This window comes from Ptychodera flava, chromosome 22, assembly GCF_041260155.1.
Source record: "Ptychodera flava strain L36383 chromosome 22, AS_Pfla_20210202, whole genome shotgun sequence".
Taxonomy (NCBI): Eukaryota; Metazoa; Hemichordata; class Enteropneusta; family Ptychoderidae; genus Ptychodera; species Ptychodera flava.
In genome coordinates this window covers 5,140,529-5,162,169 of record NC_091949.1, presented here as the reverse complement: position 1 = coordinate 5,162,169, position 21,641 = coordinate 5,140,529, and the positions used below count along the sequence as shown (strand labels likewise).

At 37.6% G+C, this 21,641-nt stretch overlaps 2 protein-coding genes across 4 annotated transcripts; one reads left to right on the top strand and one right to left on the bottom strand.

The window, feature by feature from the left end:
• Nucleotides 1–150: 150 nt before the first annotated feature.
• On the bottom strand, nucleotides 151–11,254 carry LOC139122515 (uncharacterized). 2 transcript variants are annotated; one of them, XM_070687977.1, is made up of 3 exons: nucleotides 11,209–11,254; nucleotides 6,349–6,664; nucleotides 151–2,822 (listed from the first exon to the last, which is right to left on the bottom strand). In XM_070687977.1, exons 2-3 carry the CDS (start codon nucleotides 6,656–6,658, stop codon nucleotides 1,783–1,785), a joined length of 1,350 nt encoding a protein of 449 aa, XP_070544078.1. In that variant the 5' UTR covers nucleotides 6,659–6,664; nucleotides 11,209–11,254; the 3' UTR covers nucleotides 151–1,782. The 2 variants fall into 2 exon arrangements, with proteins under 2 accessions (XP_070544078.1, XP_070544077.1); XM_070687976.1 differs by lacking the exon at nucleotides 11,209–11,254 and adding an exon at nucleotides 7,056–7,186.
• Nucleotides 7,316–19,936, top strand: LOC139122511 (uncharacterized). Of its 2 annotated transcripts, none has more exons than XM_070687972.1 (3): nucleotides 7,316–8,004; nucleotides 15,208–15,577; nucleotides 18,521–19,936. In XM_070687972.1, exons 2-3 carry the CDS (start codon nucleotides 15,217–15,219, stop codon nucleotides 19,579–19,581), a joined length of 1,422 nt encoding a protein of 473 aa, XP_070544073.1. In that variant the 5' UTR covers nucleotides 7,316–8,004; nucleotides 15,208–15,216; the 3' UTR covers nucleotides 19,582–19,936. The 2 variants fall into 2 exon arrangements, with proteins under 2 accessions (XP_070544073.1, XP_070544072.1); XM_070687971.1 differs by lacking the exon at nucleotides 7,316–8,004 and adding an exon at nucleotides 12,747–12,807.
• The last annotated feature ends 1,705 nt before the right edge of the window (nucleotides 19,937–21,641 follow it).

Below are 21,641 nucleotides of genomic sequence, written 5' to 3'. Positions count from 1 at the left end.
CAACTCGCAGATAAGTTTGACATTGTATTAAATGCCTCTCAACAATACCGCGCTGGCTACAAGAAGTCACTAGTTCGTGTAAATATCCTGCTCCCATTAAAATGAATTTGTTATCAGTTGGGGGAAAAACCAAAACTTCGACGATGAAAATGATCGTACTCTCTCATTAATAACTTTTATTTCGAGAACCAGCTCATAGTCATCTACAAACTCGATATAACAACAGACAATGATATAGACAATAAAAAACAACATACATGCAACAAATTTAGACAAAACAATACAGAATATCTATAAATACGAGTAAAATCTTAAAGACAATCTGTCATAAAACATTTCCATCATCTAGCCCCTTTAATAACATGATCAGACAAAGCTGAGCAGACAAAAGTGTTCGTACTTCTATTCAGTCTAAGATAAAAACCAGCCAGAGTAGAATTCTTAGACTATTACTAAAAGCAACACGAATGTCGCCGCAAAATTATTTTCACAATTACTTAATTGGGTGAATTAATTGGCAAGTTAGCCTTGCCAACACGCTACATACAATACAGATACGATATTTATGTCATTATTGAAAATAAATACTTAACAGGGTTGTCAACAAAGCTAATAGACAGTAAAATACTTTAACTGTGAATATCTACCTCTGCAATCCCTCCGTATATTTAGAACTGGTCAATAGTTTCGTGAGTAGTTGCATTTTCAACATGACATTTGTGCAAAGCAAAGTTGCTGAACAGTGTGTCATCGACTTTACTAGTCATTTGCAGTTGGTAGGAATAAAATAGACATAAAACACCGTCAAAATATATCAGCTTCCTTCTTTTAAAGTCACTTACAATTCTGTGAGAAAAGGTGTGCATACTGAACTTTTCAAAACGTAAGGCTAAATTATGGTATCCTTGTATTTTGTCCTTTGGAAAGCTGTGTATTGAAGTACCCTGAAGATAACTTTTGATTATACTTCATAATTTATTCTATTAAGTCTTTCTTACATGTCCTTTTATCACATAGTATGTTTTTAGACAAGCTAAGGTATTAGCCTTGCCAATATGCTACATAAAAGTACAATAGAAAACGTCATTATTTAAAATCAATACCAGATCTGGTCTTCAACAAAAACATTAGAATGTAGGAAGTGTCTGAAAGTTTGATACATGAATTCCGATGTAACTTTGTTAAATAAACAAGACAAAAGTTCAGCAAAAATACAACAAAGGATCTAAACTAGAGCAAAGTTCCATAGCGTTATTGATAACTTGATGTTCTGATAAGTCAAGAGTGATATTATCGTTAACATGTTCAAAGAAAATGAAGCATTTTAATTTGTACTAAAACAATGAAAACACTTTACATGCTTTGATGAACAATACCTTCTCCTTTAGCTGAAACTTGTTTACAAGGACAAATTTCTATGAACGGAGGCGTTAGCACATCTACTTTGAAACTTAAACATGTCTGGTTTAGACGAGATCACACCGGCGGTATGATGTTATCTGAAGCAGACATGCTAACTATTTAGAGCTCGCGCAGGTGTTAGGATGACGTGACCGATTCGCGTTGCCACCAAATCATACGTCGGTCGACCAAGATGTAGATCACGCAGTTGGCAGGGTTGGGTCACGCGATATATTAAGTACCCTTGTACAGTACTTAGGTAGCCTTGTAACATTTATACGCCCAGCCTTTGAAAAAAACGCTGTGGTAAAACAGACAGAGCTCATAGGTAAAACGATGTTGAGTGTAAGTCCTGATCTACGGTCGAAATCTTTGTCATCGTTAGTGAAAGATAATAGATGTATTTGTAGAGTTTGCTTGGCAAATTGAACTCATGACCCAATAATCACCGTTCTGATTTTGGAGTCTGAGAGATATAAAGACAGTCATCGCCGAAAACATGATGGTTAGTATGACGTTGTTTCCAATTGGTTTAAGATGTTTGATCATTTTCAACGAGGACCAGCCCTCTCTTTCCGACTGTTCACTCTCAGCCTTGGCCATGAACTTCAACCAAATGTGGCTGATGTTCAAGCCGTCGACGGCCAAGAGCGGCAGCACCACGAACATGCCGATTTGAAGCCAGATTAAAGTGTTTATCAGCGTGGCACGAACAGTCACTTCGTCGTTGTTAAGAACGAAATAATTCCAGTAAACATGACACGAAAACTTAAACGCGGTAATTGCCACTAGGAATGTCATCCACGCCGACATCAAGTTATCTAACCTGGTGAACTCGAGGTAACTTTCATAGACCCTTTTTCGACTGACCTCAACTTTAGAGGCGTTTTCTCTTAAAAAATAAGTAACGCGTCTTAGATCTGACTGAAGTGCCTTACGTAGGAGAAGGATTATTAACCAAAAGCTGCCAAATATGAGTGTGCCGATAACCTCACAGGCGAACGATACAACGCCCCAGTAGTCGATAGACACACATTCAAAATCCACAAAGGTGGGATAAATCTCGTAAGCACCCGCCACAACGATATTCACCAAGGGCCAAAGCGTGTACAGGATCACGTAAAACCAAGCACAAGGGGTAGCCTTACGATTCAGCATACCCAACACCTGCGTACTCGTCATCGCGTAGATACAGCGTGTGCCGCTAGGGCAGTAGGGAATTAGATGAGCTATCAGTCTGAACAACGCGATTACGAAAACTGTGCCGAAGTGTACTGAATAGGACAGAATGTATAAAGAGAAGTCCATTCTGGCGAAATATCTGACCATGTGATAGGCGAGGTTTATTCCGAATAGGGCAGTCAACGCCAGCAACCATAATGTAGAGGCATAAGTCTGGCATCGCTTTGGAGATTCTGCATCTATGAAAACAAAAAAGAGATAAAAGGAATGATTAGATGTATCTGGCATTTCGATGAGTGTGTTGAATTGGCACGGCATGACACAACTCCTTATTTTTTTGCTCATTACATGAGGGGGGTTGTCATCGTTTAGTCAGCAACAAACCTTTTCATCGCTGGTCATGACATCCTGATTAAAATGATTTTGAACGAACGAAAGGCATTTTCAAAGTCGATGAAGCAACTAAACGCATTTCCGAAAACAATCTTATTAAAATAATTTACGAAATTATCTGGTGTTCTTTCTCTTTGTGTGTCATTGGTATTCGTTTTAGGTTTGTCGACGCCTCGAAAAGAGGACTGGATTAAATACATGAAACAAACGAACACCAAGTACATATCTACATCTGATTTAATCACAGCGAAAAAAATCACGTTTGACGCCGATAAAAACCCTTTAAGTGTGAATCACGAGCATACATTTATTGCCTCGTTAAATTGGAACATGTAGATAACCGTAGTCTCAACTTTCAAAGTGTTTCAATATTCAGAGCATCTAACATATCAAAATTTTCATTGAGAATACAGTAATACGATTATGTGTATTTGCTTGTCGACAATCTCATAGGGAAGTTTCTAGCCATGAGTATGTTTGTCCTGTGTTGAAATCCATTCGATATTTTATCTCTCATCTCTTCCTTATAAACGAACCATGTGATATGATTTTTTTTATTTCACACAGATAATCACCTAACTGTTTTGTCGTTTAGGTAAGTGACGTAGTTTCTGTCGACAAAGGCAAATTTGTAGTGTCTTTCGGTTCTTAATTATTCATATTATTAATATTAGGCGGGTCACTCTTCCCACATATATACACACTGTTGCAAATCTGACCATGGAAATTTTGATCATAGCGATTCAAGGAATATCGATTCCAACATCTTTCAATCTCCATTACGCATTTAAAGGGAGGGTGTTGTCAAAACTCTACTCAAAGGTTGCCTGGGACCTCTGCAATCGATGTGAACACTGTATCAAGGGTACGTTGGTGATTCATGAACATGTTTGTTAACAATGAATATCGTAAACTTTATATGTTGCAGTTATGTTGACGTGATGCATCTAGATATCATTCATGAAATACATTGTTTGTAAACAAAAAAGTCTCACACACGCAGTTCCGACGATACCCTCCATCTAATGTCATGTGACTTCTTGATAAATCTAGTCGATAATGATAATTTATTTTAATGTCAGGGTTTTTCCTATATATGTTATAAGCTTGACAAATTTACGCCTGGTTACTACGCTGTAACGCTGTAGGTTTGTGTAGGACCCTGGATTGCTGAGCGATAACAGGCTTAAAAAGCTGATGTTTCGATTAAGCGAGCAGAGTACGTGTTCATAGTCCCCCATTGTGTGTAAAAGCGCCATTTCCCTAGCATCACATGTCGGAAACGGGGTCATTAAAGGAAATACAATGTTATGTTTAAAGTCCAGCCCCTCTCAAAAGACAGTTACCTCGGGAAACAGTGGAGCTTATTACCTCCATAAATGTAACAATCTCCATAAATGTAACATCAACCATAAATAAAATGCACCCATAAATGTAATATCACCCATAAATGTAACAAAAATCAACCATAAATGTAATAAAAACACCAACCACAATTGTAATAAATGGTTACCATAAATGTAATAAAAACACCAACCACAATTGTAATAAATGATTACCATAAATGTAATAAAAAGTCACCCATAAATGTAATACTTGTCAACCATAAATGTAATAAATCTATTTTGTCGTTGCAATTGAGGAATTAGCCCTTAAATATTTATCTATGTAATAAGGAAAGCAACTCCATACATTATTCATATCTTAATTGTTTGCGTTTAGTGTGTTTTGTGTATTTGAGAGTGTATTTTACGTTTCCCTTTTTTGTGTACAGAACTGATTGGTCATGGCGAGACACTACTGTAATCTGAACTTCAGTGCAGCCTCTACTCCAGAGTGGAGTAGACTGTATAACACTACGATCCTTTAATTTTTCGAAAATTTGCCGTACTTTCTTAATCAGTCGCCTCAAATTCGTCTTCAGTGGATGATAATCGATAGATTGTCTGTATTCCTATCTTGTCCAACTTGAAGTTTGTTCCTTCACTGGGGATGTTAGGATGTCTAATTTTGTTCTACTGTGTTCAAGGCAGTGATCGTATTGTTTTTACTTGATTGAAATATAGATATATGTTCTCGCAACATATTTTGTGTCGTAAGTTTCTGTTATAAGGTTGTATATTTCTCTGTTATTTGTTCTGAGTCATCGTCATAAACTGTGTGATATCACTGGTTGACGAGTTATTTTGACGCTTCCTTATTATGTAATTATCAGTGTCTAGAACTGCTGTTCCACTTCCATTATCTAACGGTTTGATCAGTACCTCGCCGTTGTCTGATAGTGTTCCCAAAGTATTCTATTCTGTGTTTCGGAAAGGACACCTAGTTTCAGGAAAGTATGCAATAACATTACACTAGTCTCATTAAAGTTATTATTTACTCAGGGCATTGATAAACAAATTATCACATATGCAAGTTTAAGTTTATTACATTTATGGTTGAGTTTTACTACATCTATGGTTTATTTGTTCATTATGTTTGTGGTTGTGGGTTGTTACATTAATGGTTGACTGTTTTATTACATTTGTGATTGATTTTATTACAATTGTGGTTGATATTACATTTGTGGAGATTATTACATTTATGGAGGTTACAGAGCTAAGCCAAGTTGAGTGTTTCTTCTAAATTTGTACGCTGCTTGATGTGTTTTATGCCCTTACATTGAACGTCCATCAGTTCACCATAAAAGCATGAAATCATAAAAGAGCAAAATAACCCGAAATGCTCAGGTTTGCAACAAAAACTTCAGCTGGAATCACCGACGACATATGTGCATGGTAAAAAGGAATTGTACTTGCCATTCTCATTCAATCATATTAAAAACTATTTGTGAAAATTCTCGGAATGTGAACAGCTTCTTCATTGAGGCAAAATAACAAATAAATATGCATGTTTTCGGGAAACCCGACCTATCCAACTTTAAAGGCTTCCAATTACGAAGTTTTTGATTTTTAACGATCACTCATCAAGTTGGCTATCAGAATTAATATCACATTTCTCCCAAATGACATTGCCCTATTTCCTGAAAGCATTTTAAGGAGTCGTGTGTGTATGACTGTGATCTTACACGAGACATCGACTCTTAATTCTTGACTTTTCGGTCTGACTAAAACTGTTACTTTTGTTGTGCCGTACTTTTATATGAGTTGAACAAAGTCACCTGTATCAAATGTCAATATTACGACATGAGACTTGAATTTACATTTCTGTTTTGACCGGATCACAAAATTGGCAATAGTGCTGCAAAATATAGTGAATCTGTCATCGTTTGACAGCAAGAAATACAAGGAGAAATTATTAATGTTTTGCCTTGGCACACACACGTTTCTTTGGTGATATTCCTTTATAACACAATAAATGCATTTCCCTTACCTCTTCTGTCAATATACGGGTTCAGACTTTCACAGACGAGACATTCTTCAAGCGACATTGAACCATATCGTTGACTCGACACGTTAATGTTGCAGTTTTTATCTGTCGTTTTGACGCTCTTCCTCGCTGTTGTTCGATTGGACCACTTCCCCTTATCCCTTGTCGAGTGCGTGACGCATCTGTTGTATGGTGTGTGTGACTGAAACCCCAGCAGAGCCAGACTGAGGCGGATCAATACGCGCCATTTCTTCTTCTTCTCCGGCTTCTCACCGAGTTCGAGTAGCGGAATCATAGGTTCCATCGTCGACATGATGATCTATTTTGGAAAATCGAAAACATTACTTCCTTGTTTGTACAGCAAGTGTCTTTAATGAGAGGCACTAAAAGTGATTGCTGTCACCACGATACCATGAAAGTTATCGAATTCAGGCTTTCAGAAAACACAAACTTCTAAAACATCTTCCTACACACTTTAAAGAGAAAACAACCACATTTCTATTTGCATCTCCATATGCCTCGACAACACATTTTGCTGTTCAGAATACGCAATGTTATTGTTGACAAAGAAATTCTCGTCGGGTTAGACTTTGGTTGTAAACAATGATATTTCACGCATAAATGTTATATTGCCAAGTTGAATGCTACTTAGTTGGATATTATTTTAGAAGTATAAACTTAGAGTTAGTCTACAAACAAGTGGCACTCACCTATCACCCACTAGTATCAGAGATAACGTTTGGAGTACACACAAAGTATACACTAAGAACATGACAGGCTTATTGAGTGTTCACTGAGCTGCTGATGAGGCTTGTAGCCTGCTTCTATCAGCCAACACTGAGTATCAGACCACGCTAATGCAAGACGTAAGGACGATTTTGATTGGCTTATGATTGTAAAGAGCGTGATCACCTGATCAACATATATAATAATTGAATTTTGCAGACTCTTCCGCGTTCCATTATTTTATTTATAATGTTGTAAATGTACTCATGGGAAGATTATACTTTTATAGTACCAGTATTTACAACGTAACCCGGCGTATACTTTACCCGTGATTTTATGATCTTTGGCGACAAAGGTTACATCAAGATCTTTTAAAGAGACGTGCTCATATTGCACTTAGCAACGATTTGGTTTATCGTTATGTGGCACCTGAGCAAGGCTAAAGAAACAATGTCTCTAAATGTCGACTGATTTTTTTAAGTTCAAGGACCGCTGAGTGTGAAACGATAGAAAGAAGATAAATACATAAAGAAACACTCAAGTCGGAGTGTACATACATACATACATACATACATACATACATACATACATACATACATACATACATACATACACAGACACATACATATAGTAGCCTCCTTCTACAAACCTCTTTTTTAAATGCATTTGCTTCAGACATGCACAGAGTTATTCTCATAACATGTGCTTTGTGCTGCATGCTAAGCGATGAGGAGGAATAAGTGAATATCTATGTATATTTTGTGATTCAAACTGCGAATGTGGTCACAGTGACACGATACTTCAAACCGTGTGTGTCGCTCTTTGTGTTCTATTCTTCAGATATGATAATGAACTGGCAAGATAAAAACCACTCTTATCTTGGTGACGTCATAAGTGTGGGAGAAGTTTCAGGAGGAAGTCCTACACTTGCAAGTAAGTGAATATTTATGAGTAATTCTTATTATTGTCAACAACACAGTGACATTTGTTGTGAACAATGTGTCGTCCATAGGGATCGAGAATATTCCTGGCAAGCAATACTATATTTAGAAACAAATGTAAGATTGTGATAAACACTATTTCCTGCGATTTTTGTTATTGAAAGAATTGTGATACAAGCCTGCAACGTTATACAGTCACCAAATAACGGGTCACATAAAGGTCATTTATTGGGTCACGTTACAGCACAAACAGCGTTTAGCAGTTGTTGAGAAGAACATAAACATGACATTTCAAGGAATACAAAGAGGAAACCAATAAGGTTTCACCGCTGGTATTCTCTATGGAGGCAAACACACTGTGCTGCAATATTCATCAACAAAGAGAAAGAGAAGGAATAAGAATTTGAATGAAAAGGTGCATGAAGTCGTTTTCTAGGTGGTTGAACTTTGTCAAGCGGAACAAGACCTCTGTAAATTGATTACAGCGAACTTCTGCTATTTTTACCATTTGAAAAAGCGGCGTTCATACGCTCGCATTATAGTTCTCTGCGCGAAAGCATGGATTGGTCAATTGACCTGATTGTCAACATTTCATGAATTGTGACAATCGTCCTTGCCATGATTCCAGGCGAATTAGTGTTAAACAAGTTACTAATTGGTGTACGTGTACAGTGAGGACAACCTATGTCTTTAGTCAAACCTCGGGGTCAAACACACCCTTGTTATTACATGGTTCAAGCTATCATTACAAACTGTGTCGATAAGGATTTAGATTTATGATTATAGTGAAGAGGCTTGTACATTGTAGAGACTGTAAAATTCAACGGCTGGAATGACATACGGATGGAAAGCTAGTCTAACATACCCTAGGAACATCTCTCTAGAAAAATCAAAGTTTACATCGAATAATCTTTATTTGTATCACCTAGTAACTAGCAGAGTAGAGTACTTATTGCATGTATATTATTAATTTACAGCGGACGAGGTCAGGTAAAAAATTGGTAATCCTCCGTGAAAGGAGGAGATTTATTGAAGTATGGAGGCTCGCCTAGATATTAAATGCCTCTGTTCAATTGGTATCAAATATGTTTGTAGTTTTCTTCCGTACTATTATTCCGCACTATGTGATCTGGTCAGGTCAAAGTTCAAAAAATGTAACGAGCGAAGGTACATAAACAAACTGTACTGTTAGATGGCGATTGTTTATTTGGTTGTTGTCTTGGTATTTTGTTCGCTAGACAAGAGAATCCGAATGACATATATGGTTTTCGCCATGGGGGAAATATTGACAATCAATGAAGGGAATGTCCTAACCAACAGCGTTGAGAAGGAAAAGAAAATCTCGCAATTTGCGAGAAAATGTTATTTTTTCACTCTCGTCTTACAATGTTCTCCCACGGTATGCTTTCCAAGGCTTCCTGAACAAAGATGCTACGTGATTATTACTTTCCGTGCGGCGAATAGGTGCTGGCGGCGATGGTGACTAGGGTGCCTACGTATAGAAACAGTGCAACTATTGTACAGGAGTATAATCTATCCTCAACAAGACACAGTAGAGTGTAGAATTTTTCGAGCACTTGATATCGGAGTTGGTAAATGCGCCTATGGTAGAAGCTGTTTAGCAATATCTTAGAGCCGTTATATTTCAACTCAAGGAAGATCCAAACTTAAAGACAGCAGGTTAATCTTAAATCATATCTGTCAACTGAGAGACCTAAAAATTAATAATGTATTTAACTTCGAACAGTTATAAAACAAGCCTAACAAGAGAATAATGAATCAAATAAGTTTTGATAGAGCAAAGAGGTCATAATGGATGACAGATTTCACATCTTTTGCTAAGTAGATGGATAGGTAGGTAAGTAGGTAAGTAGGTAGGTAGGTAAGCGGGCAGACAGGTTGGTAGGTAGATAGACGGGTTGTTGAGTATGTAGGTAGGTGGGTAGATAGGTAGGTAATATGAGGTAGGTAGGTACACGGGTAGGCAAGCAGGCAGGCAGGGAGGGAGGGAGGGAGGGCGGTAGGTACCTCGTGATGTATATGCTTTACAATGTATGGGTTCGCTTGTTTTGACATGGGAAATACTGCATGTATTGGATTGATGGCCGTACTCTTGCTGCACTTTCGATGGCCTTAGGAAATACATTTTACGTTTTATAGAGTACCAAGGGAATAGGTCTTTGTTGAACTATTTCGGTCAGTTACCTGCTAGCGTAATAATGATGTAAATATAGATGAAAGCTTCAGGTACGTAGAAATACATCGTGTCCCATTGCAAAATGTGAACTTATCGCTACTCAAAGCCTTGTTTTTCTATCGTGATAATATTTTTTCTCATAATGATAAATCTATATGGGACAGAGCCGAAGTAATGACAAAGGCAACAACAGAGGTGTATTGAATTCTTGATGGACGATCTTGATGACAAACAGCTGATTATAGAAAATCGAAAACATGAAGGTCAGTCTTGACTTTCATTTTAATCGATCTAGATTGTCTGAAATTTTAAGAAAGAAAGATAAATCTGGATATGTTATCTTTCAGTCTCCCTAAGTCTTAGTGTCTTGGACATGAAGAATACTTGATGACTCACCGATGATAAATAACAAAACCGAGAAAAACTTTTCAAAGCGTCTTCCGTGTCCTACAATGACAGGAGAGTGACTCATTCAATGTGTCAGTTTATGTCTCCTTTACTTGCAAAACCCTTTACAACCAAGTGGCGCATAAAAGCAATAATCAGGGCAGCAATGAAATGGACTATGATCAATTTTAGGTACAATGTGTCTTACAAGTCTGCATGTGGCTACTATTTAAGCGATCTCGCGGCTGAGAAAACGATATATACACTGCAAGAGTATACACCTTAAGGTATGACAGTAATTTCATAGCACCGTCGTTCTATAAACAAATACACTTTCTTGTCCCTCTCCTATTAGTATGCTGAAAGAGAAAGCACTGGCGCAACTATTATTGTTGACATGGAGCCAGAAACGTTTCTAGCTCCGCATTGTTGACAACTGAATTCTAGTGCGATAGGCAATCAGTAGAAAACAATAAGATTGCAAACTACACACTTACCAGTCACTTTCACAAGATGAACACAGGGCACCTTGGCACGCGTTTAGATGGAGAATGAGAAATTGCACTTTACTGTAAGAACTTAAAATATTAGGTGAATTACGGTTCAACTTACCTACAGTTTGATAGAGCGGTATTTACAACAGAACGCTTTGATCTCTACTGTGTAAGCACCGATTGTACACAAAACCAACTCATTACTTCCCCTCAGTTTCCGGTACAGTGGTCTATTTCTAGTGTAATAGGTTTTATGAGTCAGACACAACTGGAAACTACAATGTAAGGGTTAAGTTGTAATTGTGCCTCGGAAACAATGTAATTTCATAGAAGATTCGGAAAAATCATGGACTTCATAATTGAAGCTATGGTCGACAATTGTGCCGAAGAAGTCAACAGCTACAATTCAAAATATTTATAGGAGAAATCCAGAGACGCGTGCTAGGATGGAGTTATTGACCTTGTTAGGGAAGCATGAATTGCTCCTCTTAGTTGGAGCAAATTACTTATTCTCTTGAACAAAAGCTCATACGGTCCAGCAATAGTACAAAGTTCTTGAGAGTTGTATTTAACTTCTTAGATAGCAAACACAAGAATGCCTTGACCGAGTATTAAAAGGGTTTAACAGAGTTTAGCGTTGCAAACATTGAGCAAAGTTTATAGCGATTCGTATTAAAACAGTCGTGTCAGAAATGTGATTTATTTGTTCATACGTAAAAATTAGTTTGCTATTAAGTCAAAATGTAAGGATATTGCAATATCAGCATCATAGGCATTGTCGGACAGTATCGTCTAACTTTTAAGGTATAGTCTAAAATAAGAAGGGTGAGGCAAGGCAGTGATAGATGGTCGACGAGCTGTTTTATAATATGGGATAAAATCGATAATATTGTGTACCTTCCAAGTTATATAGGAGAGGGTGATGCAGTGCATACCCGATATGCTGTTTAGCTGATGTTAAACTCTACTTAGAGGTTAGACGATATTATCAATTTGATCCTCTATTATCCGATAAAATAGCATGTGGATCCTCTACCATAATTTTTTTCCTTCTAATATTGGGCTCTGACTAATAAGTTTGATTCACTAATAAAAATGGGGATTTCGTAGTTATATACGATAAAATCTTTAATATTTTCTGCGTTAAAGAACATTGGTCAAATGCGTCTTGTACGCGCAAACATAAAAGACAAATTTGGCGCAATTATCCAATAATAGATATCATGCCAATATCGCTCCTATATATTAGAGGCAAACTCTAAATCCCTATTAATGTTGGACCAATGATCTGCCTAATGTAGCCCCCTTAATACATATCGACACATTTGCAATGTGAAAAGTGGTTCTACAATAATATGTATTGTTTAGCCCCGAAGAAGTTCAAGAATTTAACAATTTTCAAAGAATTAGTGTACTCTTTTGGACAACTATATGTTTTCTTTATTTCCATAAAATTCTGATGTTTTCTTAATTAGTTGTGAGAACATTTTTTCACTTTGACAGTGGTTTCTCGGGAAATTTTGTTGAATAAACAGCTTTCTAGCTCCCTGCCTCTCCTAACCCTTTGACTTATCCAGTCCCTTTCAGTGGGTGTGTTTCTATTTATGCAAACATAATATTGTATGACGGGTTTTCCAGCAGGAAATTCCCCTTCTCACATATAACCAACCAGCCCATTCGATTGCGTTATTATTGACAATCAGCAGCTAGTGTTACGGTAAGTAGACCGCATTTCACTCATATCTACCCCTGACAGTCTGATTTTAGTCCTAATCTTTTACTTTAAACGTTTTAAACGCCTAATAGTCATTCATCGCCGGTACTTTGGGGGTGTTTTGAAAAATTTTCATGGGAAGTAGATTGCGTCGAGTTGAAAACATTACAAACATATAAAAAAGGGCGTTTGTTCAAAGTTCACACAGTTCGCAATTTGAAGCCATTATACCATTTACTCCGTTGATGTACCTATGAAGTCGATCACTCGTTATAAATGCTTTTTCGCGTAGCGCGAATTGCGGCGACAGAGGACGGCGCTAAATGCCAATATCCGGTAAACAATTTTTGGGGGGAGTCACTGATAGTTAACAAAGAGCCTAGCATGATTTCATGAGGACTAAAACGCTGGTCTGTTTTCTTCTAAATCAATATACACATATTGACTGGCAACAGCATAAGTCTGTACCCCGAAGGACTGTGAGCCATCCAAAAAACAGACCGTTTCCCGAAGCCTACGGCCTCGGGAGCCTGTCACTTTCATGGAAACAAAGAACGCTGCCTATGAAGCTAGGTGAAGATAGCTTGCATTAATTCACCAACTCATCTATCAATGGTTTCATCGATCAAGATTTTGCTTAATCGCCACTGTCAAAACTTTATTAATTTCCGAAAACAATAAAACAAATGACCTGATACTAATGCATTAAAGTGTACACTAAAGTTTACTTGTTAATACCTGTAACATCTTAGGCATCTTTTTCTTTTTCAATAGAACTTTTAATTTTGTATGACCCAGTAAGATTTCAATGAGCAAAGCCTAAAATAGAGAAGCGGCAAACTTGGTATTTTGAATATTAAGCACCAACTGTAACTTAAGGCTGCGTTCACAAAACACAATTGGGGAGCTGGAGGAATTCAGCTAGGGTAGATTCGGAAATTTTTGAGGTAGTAAAGGGGGACTTGAAAAGTTTGCTCTGTCTGTAGGGGGTACTTGAAAACTTTTTGGTACTCTTTTACGTTCTGTCATTTTCCAATTCCAAGTTTTTGTAGGTAATTCAATGAAAAATGAATACCATTTTTATGTCATCAAATTGTTGTAATGTTTGTAATACTTTAACAAAATCTACAGCCATTTGTAACATTTCAGGAGTTTTATCTTGAAAAAATCTTTGCATGTATGATTTGTCGTAAAAAAACAAACCTGAGCCTAGTATCAGGGCAGAGGCTGCAACTGTTGATGATTTTTGCAATATTTCTATGCAATATATCAACTACAGTTTCTTTCTGTTTCCCTACAGTATGCTCAAACACACAACACTCAGTTTGTCGACAAAGCCTGTATATATAAATAGGTATTAGGTGACAATTTAATTCAAGTCCAGACTGACAGTCAGTCAGTGATACAAATGCATGGTACACACACAGGCTGTGGTAGCAAGCTGAATACTGGACAGTTCAACAAACACGATTGGAACTAATTTGCTATAATTGGATCTTCATATTTTTCAAATTTCTAAAACATGTTAGGTGCCCTATACCTGAATGTTGCAATATTACAAATTACTCATAAAAACAAGTGTATACGTCAATAAGAAAAGCAGATGAACTCACATTTGCAGATTAAACAGACATTATTTCACCATCCAATTATCCCAAATTAGTTCCAATCGTGTTAACATGCTGCAGGGAGTAACAAAAGAACACAGTTGTATAAACTGAACAAAAATATTGTCAACATTATCAAAGTTTATACAGCTACTCCCAGCAGGCAGTGTCACTAGTAGGTACCTCCCTGCTACTGCAGTGTCACTGTCACTGCATACCTAGGTAGTGATAGAAATAGCTCTGACTCTGATGTACATGGTAGTTGAAGAAGAGTTTGGGTCAAATGACGCTCATGACAGTGAAACATAATTGTACACAAGATCAGGCCAGAGAGCAACACATGGAAGACCAGGAGATTTTAAAAGTTATCGGGGATTTTTGAATTCTGGCATATGAGAATAATCAAATATTAAAGAAAAAAGATAGGTTCACCATGTTTGATTTTCTAAATTTTCACATTCTCACCATGAAGTACTACAAAAGCAAAACTTTGAACAGTAAAGACAAAATGAAAAAATATGTGACTAAATGAAATGATTTATTTTTTAACTGAACATTGGGAGAGAGCTCTACATGCACGAAGGTTTATCCAAATATTTCCAGAGCAAATAAAACGTTGTTTGTATTTAGACTTTCTTTCCAAGAACCGCCCGATCTTTCGCGTACAACAGAAATTTCACTTCCACTGTCAGTATTTTTCACTTTCGTTTTGTTTTCGTTCCTTTGCATCAGCAACTCTCGATCCAAAATGATATTCGTTTTATTTCATTGAAATTTAAACTTGTTTCTCTTCCAGAGCGATACAATGTCTGAAGACCCCAAGGATTTCTTTATTCCTGATATTGAAAGGGGTGAGAGGACTGTCAGAGGTCACAGGTCATGGCCGTTCATCACAAAGGCTAGTCTCATATTGCTGGGCTTTATTCCACACAATGCAAACCGAAAGTGCATCCGCTGTGCAAAGCGAACGACAGCCTCGGACGCGACTGACGAAGATGGCGACGGTCTAGGGGAGCGGGAAAGCCACAGTAGCCGAAATGACGCTAATTCTCACCAAAACGAGGGCGGTAAATCGACCAGTAAAAGAAGGAGCTATGGTTCGATAAATAACAGCTCACCTGTGTGTGTCGTCTGCGAAAGTCTGAATCCACATCCGAAAAAAAATAGTGAGTGTTCAAGAAATTTCTTTCTATTTATGCAAGAAAACTTGCCCCACAAGCTTTTACTTGTAAACTATGCTAATCAGGGTCAAACGGGACTACGGCTAGGTCAGTGATATTTAAACCGTACAATATTCATACTCTACGAACACCGATCATATTGGTTCGACAAATGCGAAATACGCACAATTCAAAGAAGCCTCTTTTTTGCAGCTTTGACGTCACTTGACGATTTACTGCATGAGTTCATGTCAAGGAGTTCAATCTTCAATAACGACGATTTTCAAGACATCAGCTTATTTTTTCTGTCATACTCAAAAACATTCAGATAAATTAAAATACATGGCGAAAGTATTTGTTTTATTAATTAAATTTTTCCACTCGTAAATACCAGCCTTCGTTTCCCGGTCATAAATATATAATACTGTTTATGAAAACTTCGCATCTTATTCTGTTTCCTATGTTAGTCCTCCGGAAAAGTTTATCAATCAGTTAAATGGTGCAGTACAATTTACCAAATATGAATTCTGTGTAACCGAAACCACGGTTAAATAAAATAAGGAACTCCGTGTGTGACAGCTGTGGTGTTGACTTAATCAATTAATCCGCTGGTACGGACAGCTGATTAGCAAGTTGGCAATGTTTTCTGAGCAATTACAGTGGTGTATACACAAGTTGGAGAGGAGATAAGGACTTGTCGGTAATATATAAGGGGTAATAATAATTGTAAAAAAGCGCCTTGATCACATGTAATATTGTGGATATGTGCGCTATATAAGAACCCAATATTATTATTAGCTCACGTGTGTAAACACGTGGGCTATTGTCATAGCGATGTCTGTCTGTCTGTCCGTGTGTGTGTGTGTGTGTGTGTTAGTGTGTGTGTGTGTGTGTGTGTGTGTGTGTGTGTCTGTCTGTCTGTCTGTCTGTTTACACGATAACTCAAAAACGCCTGAACGGATTCAAGTCAGATTTGGTACACAGGTACCATGTGGTACTTGCAAGAACTGATTAGATTTTGGTTAGTGTGGCTTGCATATAAATGAAGTTATGCAATATCGAATTTTTCCATACAATGGTTTCCTATGGAGACGGTAATGACAGTGTAGACATATATCAAGAAATACTGCACAAAATTTCATGAAACTTTTCACAGATGACAATCTAAGAACATTATGATGATACTGTGAGTGTCATGTCAATTATCTTCTCATTTGCATATTTAATGAACTTTTGTTATTATTGAGATAACTCTGAAATTCCTGCACCAAACTTGATGATACTTGCAACAAATATTGATTTTATATATCTAATTATACTTTGAAGCATTAGGCAGTGTCAAGTTAATAAATAGCTTATTTGCATATTTTATGAAGGTTTGTAATTAGTCATATAACTCCGATATAACTTCATCAAATGTGATGAAATCTGCTGCAGATACTGATCCGACTGATATCTAACTGTAGTGTAAAGCATTTAGTAGTGTTAAATTAATTAAGGGTTCATTTGCATATTTAATGAACTTTGTAATAAGGTATATAACTCTGAAATTATAGCACCCAAGTCAGTGAAATTGGGTACAGATATTGTTTGATAAATATCTAATTGTACTGAGAAGCATTTGGCAGTGTCAAGTTTACAAATAGGTCATTTGCATATTTTATGAAGTTTAGTAATTAGTGGTATAACTCCAAAATAACTGCACCAAATGTGCTGAAACCTGCTGCAGATACTGATCCGAGTCATCCGACAGATATCTAATTGTGGTGTAGAGCATTTAGTTGTGTGAAGTTAATTAAGGGTTCATTTGCATATTTAATGAACTTTGTAATTAGTGATTTTACTCCAAATTGAAGCATTAAATTTGATGAAACTTGCTACAGATGTTGATCTGATAAATATCCAATTGTACTGAGAAGCATTGAGCAGTGTCAAGTTAATAATTAGCTCATTTGCATATTCCATGAAGTCTTATAATTAGTCATATAACTCCGAAATAACTGCATCAAATGTGATGAACACTGCTGCAAATACTGATACGATAGATATCTAACTGTGTTGTAAAGCATTTAGTAGTATAAAGTTAATAAAGGGTTCATTTGCATATTTAATAAACTTTGTAATTAGGTATATAACTCTGAAATTTCGGCACTAAAATTTGGTGAAACGTGCTACAGATATTGACTTGATAAATATTTAATTGTGCTATGAATCATTGAACAGTGTCAAGTTAATGTAGGGTTTATTTGCGTATTTAATGAACTTTGTAATAAGTGATATTACTCTAAAATTACAGCATTAAATTAAATAAAACGTGCTACAAATGTTGATCTGATGGACATCTAATTGTCACATAAAGCATTGAGCAGTGTCAAGTTAATTAACAGCTCATTCGCATATTAAATAAAGTTTTGTAATTAGTTATTAAACTCTGAGAGTACTGTGCGAAGTTTTAAAAAAAACCTGCTACATATAGTGATAACATATATCTTATTGTTCTGTGAAGCGTACTACTATTGACGAAACTGTTGTAAAACACGTGAGCATATTCAGTTCATATCTGGTTATTATATAAAGCAGTCATACGACGTTGAGTCGAACTCTTTATTTGAAATATCACAGTCAAAATTAATAAAATCAAATAAGGTAAACCGTTACACAAAAAACTCTCCCTCCCCACCCTAGGGGACTGATTTCTTTCCCCTTTGGTTTACATAGGCTGTAATTTCAATGATTTCTTATGAGAAAAAATTTTTACGCAAAATAAGTTACTTCATTAACAGTTCATCTTTATTAGTTCGTCAGGATCAAAATAAACAGACTAGTTAGCAGTAGATGCCCGAGCCTTAAAGTTTCACTGTCCAGCGTTCATATCGAGCGGTTAATATGTAGTTATAGTCAATAAATGTTACATATCTTAATAAAAAGCCCTGTCTTTCATTGTTGTAGATGAAACTATACCTTCACGTCGAAGACGTTTCTGTCACGTGGCTATGCTGACGATTTTCACCACGATGCTAAGTGTGAACTTGTTACAACGCATTGCAACTCGCTGGGGTAACGAGAACTTGCTGCTCTATACCGTATCCTACACAACTTTCTTCGGGCCGTTCGTTGCTGTCGCCGTGTACCGTCTGGTGGCTACGCTCATACCATGTCATCCAACCGGCTCCCGTGGCATACACACCATGACCGACACTAACGTCCTTGGACTTCTGAACCGTGTCGACGTCAACAGGTATGTCATCCCGGGCTACATTAATCTCGCAGTTGTCCTGCTGTACGTAATCTCCGTCTCTTCGTTTCACCTCTACCACCTGCAGAACTGCAATGAAGTTATGCCATTGGGAATCTTCGCTTACTTCTGCGAATTGGTCGGAGTGTTTCTTTTCATGGCGTTTTGGCACATCGCGTACGTGCTCCGCATGGCCCTGCAAGACGACCTCAAGCACACGTCGATCTTTTTGAAACAACACCACCACGACGATTCCGTAAACCGGCGGAGGGTCATGGAAAGTTACCTAGAGTTCTATCGTCTTGACTGCTTCTTCTTCATGTGGATGGCCTTCCAGATGTCCAACGTGGCGTTCAAAATTTTCAGTTTGGTGTACTGGGATTATTTTCTGTACAGCCGCGCCATTAAGTTCCTCGACCGCTACGAGAGTACAGAAGCAAGGATTATCGACGTCGTCATGTGGATTGAAATCGTCATTCTTCTTTTCTTCCCGCTGGTTTCTGCCGGCGCGATGAACGTCCACTACCTGTGGGAAAAGTTCTACGCTCTCGTTGAATACGAGCAGGATGGACCGTGCTGGCCCTGTGTCAAAATGGTCAGATATTTGTTCAAGGCAAGGGATAACATCAATATAACCATTTGTGGCTGTGTCTTCAGTATCTTTGTCGCATTCAACTTAGGAAGCCAGCGCGCAAGATACTGGGCTGGTGGCATTTGTTTTAATCCTTACAACAGCACGACATTCAACAGTACAGCTTTCAATTTCGTGTTTTAAATCACCAAAATCTCGGGTATTCACACTACCAAACACGGTGACCGACATGTTCATTTCTGGTATACACTTTACAAGATGTAGGTAACATTTCCCAGTTCTAAAATTTCACTTGAATTATATCTGCGATACCGGTCAATGTATGTTTATGTCAAATATCTCAAGCAATCGGGAATCTTGTCTTTTTATCCTCTTGACGTTTGTGAACTTTCAGTATTGTAAATATTTGTGTAATTACTTTTCCTTGTATTTAACAATTTTTCTTTCCATTTATTCCCACTTCGGGTTTCCTTTTCTGATATTTTCATCGTAAAACTTTGTATATGGAAGGAGTGTATAAACCATGATTTGAAAACTAGTTTGTTGTTTGCTATTAGTTTGTGATTTCAGAAGACCCACCATGATCGATATCGGAAACTAATGCATGATGGGTCCAAAGATGCATTTAAGCTTTACTCAGAGGCAGTCAACTGCAGGGGTGTTTTTACATAAAAGATATAGTGTGTTGCAGTATTTTGAACAAAATTAAATTTGGCGGGAGAACTGAAAGCAGTTCCCAGCTAGTACCCTACGCTCAAACTTGAAAATCCCCTCACGCCCTCTAGATTTTCTTTCTGACCCTCTCCCCCTTTCTAGCTGCACCAGCAAAACTCTGCACTGGCTCTTTGCCATTGAGTGTCCCCAGCACATGATTTTAAGTTGTCTTCCCCATCAGCTCTCTACGAAAGGACAGAATCTAACTCCCTCATCGGCCCATATTGTTTTTTATTTGCTTGCTTAGCAAATGAATACAATTTCCCCGTACAATAAGGGGTGGCATGAAAGTTAATTGCTAATTTGCATATTTGATGAATTTTTCTAATTACGGATATATATCTGCATGTCTGATCAAAATTGACGAAACTTGGCTAGTAGTGCGTTTGTACTATTTGGATGACAATAGTTGTAATGATTTGGTCATCACGTTTCTGGCCCCTAACACGAGATCGGTCGCGAGCGCTCCACCCGGGAGAAGTGCGCCGGTCACCGGCCGGACACGACGCCCACGCTCGTCCTTGCGGATCGGGATGTCGCGGGCGGCCACCGGGCCAGCGGCCGGCTGAATCCCCCGGGCTGACGTTGCGGGCCCATCCGTTTGCTTCTGAGTAGTTTCACGTACTCTTGAACTCTCTCTTCAAAGGAGCCTTAATGCAGATGAAACTCAGCGTTTTGCTACATCTCTCCGTCCTACAGGAAAACTGCTTAATTCATTAGCAGTAACATTTCAAAGAAGTCGGCAAATGCTTAGAAACTATGACATAAAGTAGCCATTCAAAGTGCATGAATTATACTTTGCTAACATAGAACTAAGTCCTTCGAGGCATGTACTTATTGTCTATTTTGAACATAAACCCTTGGGATGAGTCATTCCACTTCCGAGCACTTTAAAGTGACAATACTTTCATGCACCGTCGTTTCTTTAAACAAATACACTTTCTTGTCCCTCTCCTACTAATATACTGAAAGAATACTTAGTGCAAAACGTGCAAATATTATTGTTGACAACTGAATTCTAGGCAATCTGTAGTAAACAATAAGATTGCAAACTACACACTTACTAGTCGCTTTGACAAGATGTACATAGCGCACCTTGGCACGCGTTTAGGTGGAGAATGAGAAATCGTATTTTACAGACAGAACTGACCCACAGCGGAGTATTTACAACAGAATGCTGTAATTTTTACCGTGTAAGCACCGAATGTACATAAAAACCAACTCATTACTACCGCTGAGTTTCCGGGCCAGTGGTCTATTTCTAGTGTAATTGGTTTAATGAGTCAGACACAACTGGAAATGACAATATTATGATTAAGTTGTAATTGTGCTTCGCAAAAAAATGTAAATTCACAGAGGATTCGGAAAATTATGAATTTCAGAAATAAAGCCATGTTCAACAATTGTGACGAAGAAGACAACAGCTACAATTCAAAATGTTAAAAGGAGAAATCCAGAGACGCGTGTGAGGATGGAATTATTAACCTTGTTGGGGAAGCGTGAATTGCTCCTCTTAGATGGAGCAAATT